The sequence below is a fragment of the Dendropsophus ebraccatus genome, chromosome 6, assembly GCF_027789765.1.
Source record: "Dendropsophus ebraccatus isolate aDenEbr1 chromosome 6, aDenEbr1.pat, whole genome shotgun sequence".
Classification (NCBI taxonomy): Eukaryota; Metazoa; Chordata; class Amphibia; order Anura; family Hylidae; genus Dendropsophus; species Dendropsophus ebraccatus.
In genome coordinates, this window is record NC_091459.1 from 61,070,674 (window position 1) to 61,088,453 (window position 17,780).

General features: G+C 42.8%; 1 protein-coding gene across 2 annotated transcripts in view; it reads left to right on the top strand.

Annotated features, from left to right (window-relative positions):
* The window catches only part of UST (uronyl 2-sulfotransferase), a 636,424-nt gene that overhangs the window by 350,882 nt on the left and 267,762 nt on the right, over window positions 1–17,780 (top strand). For both annotated transcript variants that reach the window (XM_069973781.1, XM_069973782.1), the window contains exon 4: window positions 10,700–10,779. In XM_069973781.1, coding sequence (XP_069829882.1) covers window positions 10,700–10,779 — 80 coding nt within the window. The remainder of the gene's footprint in view (window positions 1–10,699; window positions 10,780–17,780) is intronic.

Consider the following 17,780-nt stretch of genomic DNA (forward strand, 5'->3'; position numbering starts at 1 on the left):
CCCATGCGGGTGCAGGGTAAGCCTCCAAAGGGAAGGAGCGCCATTTGGTTTTTAGAGGCTGGATTTGGAATGGAATGGATTTCGAGGGCTATGTTGCATTTAAAAGGCCCCTGTGTTGCCAAGACCATTGAAACCCCCAACAAGTGACCCCATTATGGAAACTACACCCCTTAGGAAATGTAACAAGGGTAGTATTGAGCATATGGACCCCACTGGTGACGGGCACAAATGTGGAACAATGTGGCGTGAAAATGAAATATTACATTTTTTACACTATAATGTTGGTTTAGCCTTGAATTTATCATTTTCACAAGGGGTTAAAAGAGGAAAAATCACACAAAATGTGTAGAGCAATTTCCCCCGAGTCCGTAAATACCCCACATGTGGACATAAAGCGCCATGTGGGCGCAGGGCAAGCCATTTGGATTTTTGAGGCTGGATTCGGCCAGAAAGGATGATGAACGCCATGTCGCATTTACAGAGCCCTCGTGCTGCCAAAACACTAGAAACCCCCCACAAGTGACCCCATTCTCGAAACTACACCCCTCAAGGAATCTAACAAGGGGTGCAGTGAGGATATGGACCCCTTGATGACGGGCACATTTGTGCCGTGAAAGTCAAAAAATGAAAAATTTCCCTTTCACGTAACATTGTTCCACATTTGTGCCCGTCACCAGTGGGGTCCATATGCTCACTGCACCCCTTGTTAGATTCCTTAAGGGGTGTAGTTTCCAGAATGGGGTCACTTGTGTGGGGTTTCAAGTGTCTTGGCAGCACGAGGGCTCTGTAAATGCGACATGGCCCTTGAAATCCATTCCAGTGAAATTCAGCTTCCAAATGCCAATTGGCGCTCCTTCCCTTTGGAGGCTCGTCCTGCGCTCGCTTGGCTTTTTATCTCCACATGTGGGGTATTTCTGTACTCGGGAGAAACTGCGCTACACGCATTGTTTTTTTTTTCCTTTTATCCCATTGTGAAACTGAAAAATTGAAGGCTAGAACAACGTTATAGTGTAAAAAATAAATTTTTCTTTTTTCACGCCACATTGTTCTGAAAATCTGTGAAGCACCTGTGGGGTCCAGATGCTCACCGCACCCCTTGTTACATTCCTTGAGGGGTGTAGTTTTCTAAATGGTGTCCCTTTAGGGGTGTTTTGTATGTTTTGGAACCCCAGAGCCTCTGCCAACCTGAAGTGGTACAGTAAAAAATGACCAAATATAACGGAGGCGTTGAAATTCACTAGGTGCTCCTTTATGTCTGAGGCTTGTGGTTGCGTCAAATAATGCAATAGGGCCACATATGGGGCATTTCTATAAACTGCAGAGACGGGGCAATCAATATTGGGGTGCATTTCTCTGGTAGTAGGTTTATAATTATGAAAAATATTGGATTACAATAAAATCTCTTCACAGAAAATTAAAAATAAAATTAACTTTTATTTCTGTGACTCTCCTAAAGGGTTAAAAAACTTTTTGGATGTGCTTTTGCAGAGTTTGGGGGGTGCAGTTTCTGAAATGGGGTGCTTTGTGGGGCTTTCTAACATACAGGACCCTCAAAGACACTTTAAGGCTATGTTCACACTACGTATATGTCCGGCCGCATATTTTCCGTGGCCGGACATATACGTATGAAAATCCGGCCGGGACTTTACGCAAGTTGCGGCCGGATACGTACGGAACGCAAAGTTACGCCCGTAGTGTACTTACACTTCCTGAGCGCTCTTCGTAGCGATCTGACAGCGGTCTTTTACTTGGAAATCTTCGCCTAGCCCCGGACACCCCACAGAACCTTTTGGATCGGCACAAAAAGCTTTCAAAATGAAGAAATCACCACTACGTACGGGACCGCATGTAACGCTACAGGCGTAAGTTACGGCATTTCCGTCCCGAAATAATGGTCTGGTTTATTTTTTACGGCACCGCATACGATCCGGGCGTAAGTTCGTACGTAGTGTGAACTGTGCGGCCGTAGATCGTATACTTTACATTGCACGCAAACTACGTAAGTTTCCAGCCGCTTATTCACGGAACGCGCTACGGCTGGAAACTTACGTAGTGTGAACCTAGCCTAAACCTGAACAGGTCCCTAAAAATATCTGATTTTAAAATTTTACGGAAAATTTGGAAAATTGCTGCTAATGTTTTAAGCTTTCTATTGTCTAAAAAAAATGAAAAATAGTTTAATAAATACCACCATCATAAAGTAGACATGTTGCTAATGCTAGTTAATATATAATTTATGTGGCATAACCATTTTCTGTGTAAGCAGAAAAGTTTCAAAGTTGGAAAAATGCATTTTTTCACAATTTTTTACGTTATTTTGGGTTTTTTTCATAAAGATTCGTTATAAGTATCGACTCCAATTTACCAGAAATGTAAAGTACAATATGTCACGAGAAAACATTCTCGTTATTAATGAATAAAGTGACACAGGTCATATTAATAAAATTTGTCTCTGTCCTTAAGGCCATTTCAGGCTCTGTCCTTAAGGGGTTAATATTATAATGAAGCAATATCAGTCCATATCCTCTATCTAGATAGCGTGTCCCCAAAACTCACTATAGAGATGATGAGATAACAATATCACTACCAAATTATTTACAAAATTTACATATTTACACTAGCATAACCCATGAATTATGGGGTATAAATTTAATCAGCCTCAAACAAAAAGAGAGAAATAAGGCAGTTTATTTAAATGGCGTGTACGTAAAGCCTTCATTTAGGCCCTTTGGAAACATACAGTCTAATCTGAAGATCCATCTGGCCTCCTCTTGTAACAGTAACTTGTCCAAGTTACCTCCTCTAGGACCTAAAGTCATTTTCCGTAAGCCAAAGAAAGTGAGACAGTTTCTGTCACCATTGTGATACTCTTTCATATGACGTACTATCGCTGTGTCTGTGCCCGTCACACAGTCCGCGCCCTCCGTTCCGCCCCCTTCACACCTGCCCCCCAGCGTACTCGGCGGAAAGTGTCGTTTTGCTAATATTTTATTCGCAAATCAGCCATTTGCAAATAAAATAATGCGCAAATCGGCACTTTCCGCCGAAAATTATCCGTACGCCGGATGATACATGTCCCCCTAAGTCTTCATTAGTAAGAGCTAAATGGGTTCCACAAACGATGTGTAGGCTAAGTCCTTAATAACCACAAAGAACCATGCGTAACCAATATGCAGTCATTGCACGCACGCGCATTGAGTTATCTTTCCTGCTCTATATTTTCTAAGTGCAGGATTCTGCGCATTAGAAGCCTATGGACTACATACAGGCTAAGTCCGGTTCTCCGAATAATAGCCATGCGCAAAACAAATTAGTCACATGACAGTAAATACCATACAATCATTGGTTAAGTTCGTAAGATAACAAAGGCTTTCATTTGTTAATTGCAACAGCTATTTGTCCAATAGTGCAGTTGCTCCTCTTAGCGGTGCCCCATAAAAGAGTCTACAGACCGCGACCCGCTCATTATAGTCTCCCTTGATAAAGACGCAGTCTAGCGGTGAAACGTCGGGTGGGTGGTGGGATGTATGTGTATTTTTAATATTGGGTGTAGGAGTAGGATATTTATATTGACTATACTAAGTCTGTGAATTTGTTAGTGGCAGCCAGGCTTAGCCGGCAATGCCGAGCTAACCACTGACTTATATTGTCTTGAATACTAACTATAGACATTATACGTTTGTTAGTCTATTTGTAACAGTACTAGTATTAGTGAAAGCACGGCGGTGGTTTCTTTTAGTGATTGGATGTTTTGGCTATATTGTAACTCGCATTTGTGAGTACTCTGCGATATATCTATATCACTTTGCTATATATCTACACTGCTACCAATTGAATATTATCCGCTCTGTTAGCTGTCAGTAAAAACACTTTCAATTTACTTTCAATCTAGATTGTCTTGGGATACGACAAATTTATTTTGTATGTGGTTGGTCTCCAAGAGTGGTGCATTCAGCGCGGGGTCATTGTTGTCCGATCGATGCTGAGCGATCAGCTCGATCGGGGACTTCTCGCTCCAGTAGACCACCCCCATTACAATAATCTCTTGTAAGGTGTTATTAAAACACTGGAATTATTCTGAGTTTTATATGGACATATATATTTAATACTATTTGTACAATACCTCTCCTACACCCCGGGCTATTTTAAGTCACTTTTTTGTCTAATCACACCTTCTATTTTATAAGTATCTAATAAAAGTACATTTTTAGTATATTTTAGGGTCTTCATAGCGTAAAAGTTATATTTTGGTTGGCTACTAGGTATCTCATTCCTGGCATCTTGTATAGTCAGTATAATGGGGGTCATCCAGCTTTCCTGGCATCTTGTATAATGGAGGTCATCCAGCTTTCCTTCAATATCATTCTCCACTCCAAGGCGGGTAAAATAGACACAGCTCCAAGGGGTAATAGTGATATAAAATATCATAAAATTTATTTAAAGAATTCTGCCAGCGAAACAACGCGTTTCAAGACTGGTCTGGTCTCTCTATCAAGTGTCAGACACTTGATAAACAGTCTCGAAACACGGTCTCACTGGCATAATTATTTTAATAAATTTTATGATATTTTATATCACTATTACCCCTTGGACCTGCGCCTGTTTTACTCGCCTTGTAGTGGAGGAGGATATTGACTGTCTTTAATCCCTGTAGGGATTAGTCGAGAGTGGCTGCGGTTCATTCACATGCTATCAGTAAGTGTTGTGCCTTACACCAGCACAACCTACTCAGGTGAGAGTTCTATGTGCTTTCTTTCACCACTTCAGCCCTGCCTGAATTACGCTATGGAGCACTGTCTTATATTTTGTATCCAGCTTTTCTGGCATTTTGTATAGCAAGTATAATGCTGGTCACCCAGCTTTCCTGGCATCTTGTATAGAAGTTAGAATAATTAAGGTCACCCAGCTTTCCTGGTATCTTGTATAGTCAGTATAATGGGGGTCGCCCAGCTCTCCTGGTATCTTGTATAGTCAGTATAATGGGGGTCACCCAGCTTTCCTGGCATCTTGTATAGAAGTAAGAATAATGGAGGTCACCCAGCTTTCCTGGTATCTTGTATAGTCAGTATAATGGGGTTCACCCAGCTTTCCTGGTATCTTGTATAGTCAGTATTATGGGGGTCGCCCTGCTTTCCTGGTATCTTGTATAGTCAGTATAATGGGGTTCACCCAGCTTTCCTGGCATCTTGTATAGTCAATATAATGGGGGTCATCCAGCTTTTTCTGGCATCTTGTATAGTCAGTATAATGGGGGTCACCCATCTTTCCTGTCATCTTGTATAATGAAGGTAATCCAGCTTTCCTTTAATATCCTACTCCACTCCAAGGCGGGTAAAACAGGTGCAGCTCCAAGGGGTAATAGTGATATAAAATATCATAAAATGTATTAAAAGAATTATGCCAGCGACACAACGCATTTCGAGACCGATCCGGTCTCTCCATTAAGTGGCAGACACTTGATAAAGAGACCGGACGGGTCTTGAAATGCGTTGTCTTGCTGGCATAATTCTTTTAATAAATTTTATGATATTTTATATCACTATTACCCCTTTGATTACGCAGCTGCCTGTCATTAACCCTTTAAACGCAGCAATGCACAGCGAATGCAGCGTTTAAGGTAGCTAGTGACAAGCCCCTGTCCCTGACTGATCGGGACCCCCGCAGCCATGCTGATCGCTTGTACCGACAGGCGGAGGTAGGTCTTACCTCTGTACTGTCAGATTGGCGATCTGTTCTGCTCTCAGGCAGGCTCTATGCACAGATTGCTGATAACAGTGATCTATGCTATGCTATGCTATGGCATAGCATAGATCAGTATATGCAATCCATTGATTGCATGTTTTACTGTAAAGTAAAAGTGTAAAAAAAAGAAAGTGTTCAAAAAACCCTTATATAAAAGCACCCCCCCCCAATAAAAAAAAACCTTGCCCATTATAAAAATCAAAATATGTAAAATAAAGAAAGAAATAAACACATTATATATCGTAGTGTGTGAAAATTTATTGTATAATAAGAATAATCTGAAAAATCACAACATGATTAGTACATATGGAAGCACAGCAAACAGTGACAGTAAGGAGAGGAGACTGCACCAAAAATAAAACTATCAAACATACATATTAGCCAGCGAAAACATCATATATAGCAAAGTGCAATGTGCATTCTGCAAAGTATGGAAAATTCAATGTCAAGATTCATGTGCAAAAACTGTCCACATCTCCATAATACTAGTAGAGATCCCAGAAAAAGTATAAGAGACGCATGTATGACACAAGTCCCATATTACCATAAAGTGCAAGTGCAGCAGTAAACAAGATGCAGTAAGGTAAAGCCGGATTCAGTCCTTGGAAACGTTTTCCAGGACTGCATCCAGCTTTTCCAGGCACTCAGAGCAGAGAGGTACACAAAGGCAGCTGGCTGGTACCGTAGATTTGCTTTGCTCTAATAATAACAACACTGTTACTTTATTGAAATAATTAACAACACCAACATACATTAAAGCATTTAAAATATCCCCCACGAGTATAAAACAGTAACATGGAAAAGACTGAGAACATAACCAGAATTTTCCCCCAGGTAACTATCTTAACAATAAATCTACATCATGATGAAAAATAAACACAGATGGTATATACTGAATAAATACATAGGTAAACAATATCCTATCCAGTAATATCCAGTAATATTCTTGAGTGCAAAAAACAATACTATGACTCCATACTGTTAGTGCCAAAAAGAATCCTCACTGGAGGAAAAATAAAGTAAATGCCATCAGATACAATATAAATTATACATGTTACATATCGTTTTAATCGTAACGACTTGAGGAACATATATAACAAGTCAGTTTTACCCCAGGGCGAATGGCGTAAAAACACATTTCCCCCAAATAAACAAAATGCGTTTTTTTTTTTCAATTTCACCACACTTTGAATTTTTTTCTGGTTTCGCAGTGTACTTTATGCAAAAATTCAGCCTGTCATTGCAAAGTACAATTAGTGACGCAAAAAATTAGGGCTCATGTGGGTCTCTAGGTGGAAAAATGCAAGTGCTATGGCCTTTTATGCACAAGGAGGAAAAACCGAAAACGCAAAAATCAAAATTTGCTCTGTCCTTAAAGGGTTAAAGGGAACCAGATTGCTCTTAAAGGGACCCAGGTCGCTCTTAAAGGGACCCATTTTGCTCTTAAAGGGACCCAGGTCGCTCTTAAAGTGACCAATTTCACTCTTAAAGGGACCAATTTCACGCTTAAAGGGACCAATTTCGCTCTTAAAGGGACCCAGGTCGCTCTTAAAGGGACCCATTTTGCTCTTAAAGAGACATATTTTGCTCTTAAAGGGACATAATTCGCTCTTAAAGGGACATATTTTGCTCTTAAAGGGAGCCAGGTCGCTCTTAAAGGGACCCATTTCGCTCTTAAAGGGACCCATTTCGCGCTTACAGGGACCCATTTCACTCTTAAAGGGACCCAGATCGCTCTTAAAAGGATCCATTTTGCTCTTAAAGGGACATATTTCACTCTTAAAGGGACATATTTTGCTCTTATAGGGACATATTTCGCTCTTAAAGGGACATATTTTGCTCTTAAAGGGATCCAGGTCGCTCTTAAAGGGACCCATTTTGCTCTTAAAGGGACCCATTTCGCTCTTAAAGGGACCCAGATCGCTCTTAAAGGGACCCATTTTGCTCTTAAAGGGACCCAGGTCGCTCTTAAAGGGACCCAGGTCGCTCTTAAAGGGACATATTTTTCTCTTAAAGGGACATATTTTGCTCTTAAAGGGACATATTTCGCTCTTAAAGGGACATATTTTGCTCTTAAAGGGACCCAGGTCGCTCTTGAAGGGACCCATTTCATTCTTAAAGGGACCCATTTCGCTCTTAAAGGGACCCATTTTGCTCTTAAAGGGACCCAGATCGCTCTTAAAGGGACCCATTTTGCTCTTAAAGGGACCCATTTCACTCTTAAAGGGACCCAGGTTGCTCTTAAAAGGACCCATTTTGCTCTTAAAGCAACATATTTCGCTCTTAAAGGGACCCAGGTCGCTCTTAAAGGGACATATTTCGCTCTTAAAGGGACCCAGGTTGCTCTTAAAGGGACATATTTTGCTCTAGAAGGGACCCAGGTTGCTCTTAAAGGGACCCATGTCGCTCTTAAAGGGACATATTTTGCTCTAGAAGGGACCCAGGTTGCTCTTAAAGGGACCAATTTCGCTCTTAAAGGGACCTTGGTCGCTCTTGAAGGGACATATTTCGCTCTTAAAAGGACCCAGGTCGCTCTTAAAAGGGACCCGGGCCGCTCTTAAAGGGACCTTGGTCGCTCTTGAAGGGACATATTTCGCTCTTAAAAGGACCCAGGTCGCTCTTAAAAGGGACCCGGGCCGCTCTTAAAGGGACCCAGGTCGCTCTAGCGACATGGGTCTCTTTAAGAGCGACATGGGTCCCATACCTTTTGGAGTGTCCCGTCCGTTTAAGAGCAACTTGGGTCCTGTCCCTTTAAGAGCGACTTGGATCCCTTTAAGAGCTACATGGGACCCTTTAAGAGCGACTTTGGTCCCGTCCGTTTAAGAGCAACTTGGGTCCCGTCCCTTTAAGAGCGACTTGGATCCCTTTAAGAGCTACATGGGACCCTTTAAGAGCGACTTGGGTCCCGTCCCTTTAAGAGCGACTTGGGTACCTTTAAGAACGACTTGGGTCCCTTTAAGAGCGACATGGCTCCCGTCCCTTTAAGAGCAACTTGGTTCCCTTTAAGAGCGACATGGCTCCCGTCCCTTTAAGAGAGACTTGGGTCCCTTTAAGAGCGACTTGCGTTCCTTTAAGGGTGACCTGGGTCCCTTTAAGAGCGATCTGAGTACTTATAATGGTAAAAATCATTGTTCGGTTACCATGATAATCTTACTCATGTCGGGGAGACAAAATCGTTAAGGACCTTCCATATATTACATCTTCTATTGGCCAATAGTGGACATGTGACTGTGGATGGTGTGATACATTGCATGACGAGACCTTAGAGTTCCTATTGGCTGCTATATTTCAGCTATTTGCATATGTGCTGTGATTGGCTGTCAGCGGTTAGAGTGTGGCCATTATTTGCAATGGGCCATTATTTTCTATGGGAAATTTGGGGTCGTTTAACGTAAATTTCTTAAAAACGACAAATCCGATCGAAACTAAAAATAGATAGCACACCACACACCGCCGAGGGCTTCGAAACGCAGTTTGAACGGAGTGTGTGCACAAAGCGGTTCGGGCTGTATTACGCGCAGAAAAATGGCTGGAAGAAGAAACGGAAGAAGAAGAAGAAGAAGAAGAAGGAGAAGAAGAAGAAGAATACGGATTACAATATAGTGCTTTTCAAGCACTATAATAAATAAATAACCCCAGGTGTAGATATCTGTTAGTTGTCAGCCAAATTTCCCCAAATTCACCTGATGATAATCATGTGATGCCGATCAATAAATGTACATCTTATACATATCTATAGAATATGGATAACATGGGTAGGTCACATAATTAGAATATAAATGTGCATATTCTCCAAACCAAACCATAATAAGGCACCACTCGCATAGCAATAAGGATACATAATAGCAGCAAAAGATTATGGACAATTCTATAGGCAATGTAAACCCCAATATAATGGTTATTGCCAAATATACAGTTTCTTTGCACTCAAGCACTTTATTGTATTATGTTATTTACTTGCACAGGATGTTACTAGATAGTGGTGGATTTATTACTTGATATTACTGGATGGTGTAGATTTATTGTTGAGGTAGTTCCCTTTCTGGTTATGTTCTCTTTCCCATGTTAGGGTATGTGCACACTGAGTAAATAGGGCAGAAAGTCCGGCGCGTAATCCGACGCTTGAACCCGCTCGCGGACAGCAGCAGGCGCGCGTCTCCACCCTTGCCATAGAGTTCATTCTCGATCTTCATGATCGAGTTCATTCTTTGGGCGGAGGAAGGAATCCGCTTGTGCATAAAATGAAGTCTATGGCACGGGCGGAGACACGCGTCCGCCACTGTCCGCGAGCGTCGGATTACGCAACGGACTTTCCGTCCTATTTACTCAGTGTGCATATACCCTTACAGTTTTATACCTATGAAGGATATTTTCCAAAGCTTTTAGTTACGTTGGTGTTGTTATTCATTTCAATAAAGTGATAGTATTATTATACAAAATATATTCTTGTCTATTTTTTGTCTTTTCTTTTCTATGGTGTGATATTTCTTCTATTGCTTTACCTGTGGTTTTATGTCTGGTATTATTTTAAATAGATTAGATATGTATGTTCACATCTTGACTATACAAGGGAATTTCCTACATGATGATAATGCTCTTAATGCTCAGTGAACCTATTTACAATAAGGGTGGGTTCATACTGAGGAACTCTCGCGGATAATATCAGCGGAATTCCGTCGGCTGGCCGTGAGCCTTTCCGTCGGCTCCATAGAAACCATTCTATGAGCCGGCGTATTCCGCTATCTGCCGAAAGAAGTGACATGGCGCTCTCCCGTGGACGGGCAATGACACACTTAGACAGGACTAATTTACTCAGTATGAACATACCCTTAGAAAGTAATCTTTAGATGAAGCCTTCAAATGTGAAGAACTATGAAATTTTTACTTTGTCAGTTATATAAGCATTCTGGATAACAACATAGTAAGAGTGATTTATACACTTTGTTGTTTATTGCAGAGGGAATTGATAAGAAATATCAGCACAGCTGAGCAACCATATTTATTTACCCGACATGTTCACTTCCTTAACTTCTCCAGGTAAGTAGCTTAACCTACAGGACCAGTTTATTTTATATAAAAATATGGTTAACAAACAAGTATCTTGATGTAGAAGGCTTAAGTTTCACTTGCATGTATTTGGGATAGATAGATAGATAGATAGATAGATAGATTATAGCTGATACATCACACACACAACATTTTTACATAGTGTGAACCTAGTCATACTTTGTTGTGAATCTAGCCAAACCTACCCTTTTCATCATTCTTATGTGTTCTTATGGCTATGAGCAAAATTAGGTAGTACTTCATGTCAATTCTTTAAGCAGACAGTGGAATCCGCCTGACCATAGAATGGAGTCTATGGGAAGGGTGGAGAGCCAAGCAGGAGCACGGGGGCACAAGCAGCAGAATCCGCATAGAGTTATCCGCACTATTTACTCAGTATGCAAATACCCTCACAGAGTAATGGCACATCACAGAGCAATAAGAAAAAAACGTTCCAGAATTGTTATTTCATGGGCATTACATGTATTTGTTAAAACAGACAGGTCAGGCGTGGAGACAGGTCCTCTTTACGCATACCTGTCGTGATATATGCTCACCCAATCACGTGTAATCCATTTTGGTGCTGGAAATTCGTGGAGAGAAGCAATGTAGCGTGGTCGTATCCATGGTTACATGAACTTCCAGCGCCAGTGTCAGAAGGGACTGACCAAGGTAGGGAACAGGACACAACAGTGAGCCCTAAAACTGAACCCACCTCCTGTCCCTACCTATTGGCGTCAAGACAGTCCTAGGTAACTGCAGGCAACCACGGTGGCAGTCCCTATGCCATACCAAGTGAGACACAAAACAGAGACAGACAAACAATACACAAAGGCCAAGGTCTTCAGTCCAGGTCAGTAACAGCGGGCAGCAAAAGTACAAAATCGTAAGACAGAGAATGGTGAAATACAGGCAATAAGGTCAGGGTGGGCAGCAGGAAGGTCAGACAAAAGATCAGGCAAAAGGTCAGAAACATGAGGTACATAGAACACAAGGAACGCTTAGCATAGTAATAAACTAATAGCCAGAGACTTGCTGCTGACCATGCTGCCTATTTATGAGGTGAAGGAGTCCAGTCCAGATCCCCATTGGACCGGCGCTTAGATAACAAACACCCTAACTGGCAGAGGCACCTGCCCGTCAAGGAACATACAAGACTGCTCATGAGTCCCACCATACAATGCTATGCACAATCAGGATCTGTGGCACATGTAAATAACTAGATGATCAACCAATGAAACTGGCCATTTTGCTGGTAAAACCCCAGTATTACAGAAATGCATGCACTGGTTGGCTGTCTAGTAATGATTCTCCAGAGTATAGTGTGATAGTACCCTGTGCTGTTCTTTACCTGGGCCAGTTTTCCATAGAATTTTGTTCTTAACATACAATATTTTCAATATACAACCAATTAATATAGTATGTTGAGGGATCACTGTACACTTTCATTTTGTCCACCTGAAGTACCATTAGATTCTTCAGCTGCGACCGCACTTCAACTAGTTAATGCAAAGTTGTTATTAAAGGTGGGACACTAGCTTGTTCTCCAAAGACCGCATGCGGTCCAACAATTGTTGTTTACGGAACCCTGCATCTTTCTTCAACTTGGAGGACAAGGAGATACAATGTCCTCTATTAACAGATTTATGGGCTTCCCCTAGGATACAAAGAGAGGAAACACTACCAGTATTGTCGGTGAAGTAGTCACAGATAGATTGCTTCAAGGACTCCCTGTGGTCTGTGGCTTTAACTAAGAGCTTGTTTAGTCAGCAGTGGCAGACTTTACGAGGCACAGACAAAGTTTTAATGTCAGCCCGATGGGAAAAAAAGGTATATATTTTGTCAGTAGGATTGGAAATACGCCAAAGGTCAAGAGGATTATGGGGGAGATTTATCAAACCTGGTTTCATGGTCCCCCTCCACATTCCCTCAGAGATTTAGACGTAAATATAGGGGGAGATTTATCAAACATGGTGTAAAGTGAAACTGGCTCAGTTGCCCCTAGCAACCAATCAGATTCCACCTTTCATTTTCCAAAGACTCTGTGAGGAATGAAAAGTGAAATATGATTGGTTGCTAGGGGCAACTGAGCCAGTTTCACTTTACACCATGTTTGATAAATCTCCCCCTATATTTACAAATTATTTGTCTCTGAGGGAATGTGGAGGGGGACCATGTACAGGGCACAATCTATCATAGCTCAGGGAGAAAGGTACGTTGAAGTCCCCACCAATCAGCAGGCTAGGAGATGCCAAGGGTAGCATTATCTTTGAGATTTTGGAGAGTAGGCGTGCAATAAATTGGGTCTGACCGAAGTTTGGGCTGTAAAGGTTAGAGAGGACAATAGGAGTCTCTCTGAGCAGGCCAACTAAGATAATGAATCTGCCCTGAGGATTCATGGGAGATCGTGAGTGGATATAGTCTTGAGTTTAAATGGCTACACCCGCCCGTTAACTATAAAGGGTCACTGAATAAAAAGTAGGGTATTGAAATTTAACAAAGTTAAATGTACCTGTACTGTCATAATGCGTTTCCTCTGCTTGAGAAGAATTTAATTATTGTAATATCTTTGCATAGGACGGTGTCCACCATAGCCTGAGAACAGAGTAGAGTCATTAGACCATGCACCAGAGCCAACACCAGAGGAAGAAAGGAAAAGGGACAAGACAGACAACAAATACATAAGACCAAAAACAAATACAAACATAAAAGCACTATAAGTGTCAGCCTTGTCAGAGAAGAGAAAGACACAGCTCCTGCTAGGGAAACTGAAAACTAAAGCCCTGATTACATGGGGCGACAAGAGGAGCAAACGAGCACTGTCAGCCAAGGACGGCTCCAGGTTTCTGCGGTCCCTTGGGCGACAGAGTCTTAGCGGGTCTCTCATCCATCCACTATACACAATCACTACACCACTATACACAACATACACACATTACTGACTGACACTAATCTCTAATCAACTGCAAAAGGGGCTGCAGCAGTCGACTCTTCTGTGGAGTGACCCTCGAGAGGTCAGGCAAAAGCTGTATTGTGGCACCTTCTAATTAAATTTCCAGGAAGTTCCATGCCTTATAAATGTAGTTCCATGCCTTACAATGGCCTCTTTAAGCATGAAGTCTGTCAGGCAGCATATAATATGTCTAGGCTGTGAGGATCTGTCCTTAGGCCTGGGGGGCCTGTGTGCACAATCCAGCTGGATCAAATGGTCAGACGAGGCAGAAAGGATCTGGTTAAAGAGATGAGTGTAGCAATGATATTTTCTTTGCCATCAGACTCAGGCAGTCCTCTTACTCGTATATTGTGGCAGCGACTCTTTTATCTAGGTCCTCAAGATGGCGTTGGTAGTCACAGAGCACTGCATGCTATGCGTTCACTGTCGTGTGAAGTTCTGCAATGTACGTACAGGTAGATTCATGCTCTCCTTCCACGTACCCTACTCTCTGCGTAATATTCAATAGGGCCATTTTAAAGCTATGTTTGCTAAATTTTTTTCCTCTGTTTTTGAAAAGAAAAAATGACATCTACATTTTTATTTCTAAATTTCTTCCGTCAGTGTGCATTAAGTGCACACTATAGCTTTTTTTATCTCATCAATTTTTATTTTCATAAAAAATATTTTTGTGGTTCCATCATACATGTTATGGTAGATTGAAAGGCGTGATTACAAAGTACATTTGTTCCTGGAAAAAAACAAGCCCTTACGTGGCCCTGTAGATAGACCAATGAAAGCGCTATAGCTCTTAGAGGGTGAGGAGGAAAAAACGAAAATGCAAAAATGAAAATTGGTGTGGTCATTTATGTCATTTTTGGCTGGGTCATGAAGGAGTTAAATAAAAAAGAAAGGGCTAAACAAGAACAATTGGTGACTTGCTAGTCAAGATAAAGTTATAGAATTGTTCATTAGGGGAAAATGCCAACATAGGGAAAAGGATGCAATTCTATTGTGGCCTTCATACATACAAAGGATACTATTTGAATATTTGTAGCTTACCTGCCTGCTGCCTGACTGCTTCACACAGCCATCTCTGTCGACGATCGCTGCTATCGGCTGATCAATACAGATCAGCCGATAGCAGCTTAATACAGCTTTCCGGGTCATCGGTGACCCGGTGACCCGGGAAGAAATGGCGATTGGTGCACCAATCGCCATTACTGTCCCCAACAAAGATGGCGCCGGTGCCACCCACACGATCGCCGTGATAGGCCGGCCAGTACCGGCCGGCCCATCACGGCGATCTAACAGTTAAAAAGTGTCCGGCCGGGTTCTGCACCCCTCAGCTAGGTAGCACTATACTCACCTGATCCTGGCGTCCGGAACGAAGATTTGCGGTCCCGCGCGTCCTCTTCTCCTCGTCGCCACCACTTCCGAGTTTGTTCGGTCTTTGTCGTGAATCTTCGGCTCTTCGGGCTTTTCCGTCGCCCCCATCTTCAGCCATCTCCGCCAGCTCCATTCTACTGCCCCCTAGCGGCTGATCAGTGTATATTATACACTGATCATTTGCTTTGGGGTAAAAAGATGTTTTTTTTTTCCAAATTTTCTTTTTCTTTGTAGTCGCCCTAACGCCGCTGAGTGCTGATCAGCATCGCACGTAAGTGCTCCGCTGATCAGCAACTCCTCCTTTTTGGCGTAGGGGCGTTTTTCCCCCCTATATCCTACCGCCACTGTCTGCTTATAAGTACCGCACATAAGTGCGGCATTTATCAGCAGCTTCTTTTTTGGCGTAGGTTTTTTTTTCCTTACTGTTAAAAAAAAAAACGTAAAAAAACACAAAATTACACCACACTACACAAAATAAAGTTTTACACTACACCAGAACACATTTACATACCCTATATACTAGTCCCGGTATAAAGATGGCCCCCAGGGTGTTTTCTGCGTCGGACGCATACGTTATTATTGCCTCCGACACCGAAACAGCCAGTGAGGATGAATTGGGGGGATCCTTCTTTCCTCCATTCACCCTCATTATCCTCATCATCCAGTGATGTGTCTCGGGGTAGCGTAGAGTACGCTGCCCTCCAGACACGTCTTTTCCGCCACTACCGTCCCAATAAGAGATCACGGTATGGTGTGAAATTCTACAAACTCTGTGAGCGTACCTCAGGGTACACTTACAGATTTAGGGTACGTGCACACTGCGGAATGGCGAAGGATAACCCTTTGTGCATTCCGCAGCTGGCACCCGCCGGCGGACTGATGTAGGCGCGCGTCTCCACCCGTGTCATAGACTCCATTCTATGCAAGGGCGGATTCTGTCGTCCATCCAGAGAATGAACACGTTCATTCTTTGGACAGAGGGCAGAATCCGCCCGTGCATAGAATGGAGTGTGACACGAGCGGAGACGCGTGCCTCCATCAGTCCGCCGGTGGGTGCCAGCTGCGGAATGCACAAAGGGTTATCCTTCGCCATTCCGCAGTGTGCATGTACCCTTAGAGTGTATGAAGGAAGGGACACCCAAATCCAGCCCCCAGATGCGCCCCCACCCCGAGTTAGTGGGAAGATCGTTGGGGAACTGATCTTCCCACTGCTGGATAAAGGTTACCACCGGTACGGGGATAACTTTTAAACCATCACCTCCTCTTCCGGTCCCTTGCTGCCCGAGCTACTGTAGCTTGTGGCACGGTCCGAAAATATCACAACCAGTAATTAGAGCCCTAATATTTAGCAGCCATGGAGCGGACCCCGTATCGCACCAAGGCAACATTTTCCAGGTGACGTCCCCCACACTGGAAAACAGGAGTGGGTTAAAAGAGAAAAAGGGGTTAAAAGAGAAAAAAACACACACAAAATGTGTAGAGCAATTTCCCCCAAGTCCGTAAATACCCCACATGTGGACATAAAGCGCCATGTGGGCACAGGGCAAGCCTCCAAAGGGAAGGAGCGCCATTTGGATTTTGGAGGCTGGATTCGGCCAGAAAGGATGATGAACGCCATGTCGCATTTACAGAGCCCTCGTGCTGCCAAAACACTGGAAATCCCCCACAAGTGACCCCATTCTGGAAACTACACCCCTCAAGGAATCTAACAAGGGGTGCAGTGAGGATATGGACCCCTTGATGACGGGCACATTTGTGCCGTGAAAGTGAAAAAATGAAAAATTTCCCTTTCACGTAACATTTCTCCACATTTGTGCCCGTCACCAGTGGGGTCCATATGCTCACTGCTCCCCTTGTTAGATTCCTTAAGGGGTGTAGTTTCCAGAATGTGGTCACTTGTGGGGAGTTTCAAGTGTCTTGGCAGCACGAGGGCTCTGTAAATGCGACATGACCCTTGAAATCCATTCCAGTGAAATTCAGCTTCCAAAAGCCAATTGGTGCTCCTTCCCTTTGAAAGGCTCGTCCTGCACCCGCTTGGCACTTTATGTCCACATGTGGGGTATTTCTGTACTCGGGAGAAACTGCGCTACACTCTTTGTGTTTTTTTTTTCTTTTATCCCATTGTGAAAATGAAAAATTGAAGCCTAGAACAACATTATAGTGTAAAAAATACATTTTTCTTTTTTCACGCCACATTGTTCTGAAAATCTGTGAAGCACCTGTGGGGTCCAAATGCTCACCGCACCCCTTGTTACATTCCTTGAGGGGTGTAGTTTTCTAAATGGTGTCCCTTTAGGGGTGTTTTTTAGGTTTTGGCACCCCAGAGCCTCTGCCAACCTGAAGTGGTACTGTCAAAAATGACCAAATATAACAGAGGCGTTGAAATTCAGTAGGTGCTCCTTTATATCTGAGGCTTGGGGCTGCGTCAAACAATGCAATAGGGCCACATATGGGGTATTTCTATAAACTGCTGAAACGGGGCAATCAATATTGGGGTGCATTTCTCTGGTAGTAGGTTTATAATTATGAAAAATATTGGATTACAGAAAATTAAAATTTTCAAATTTCTTGCACACTTAACTTTTATGTCTGTGACTCTTCTAAAAGGGTAAAAAACTTTTTGGATGTGCTTTTGCAGAGTTTGGGGGGTGCGGTTTCTGAAATGGGGTGC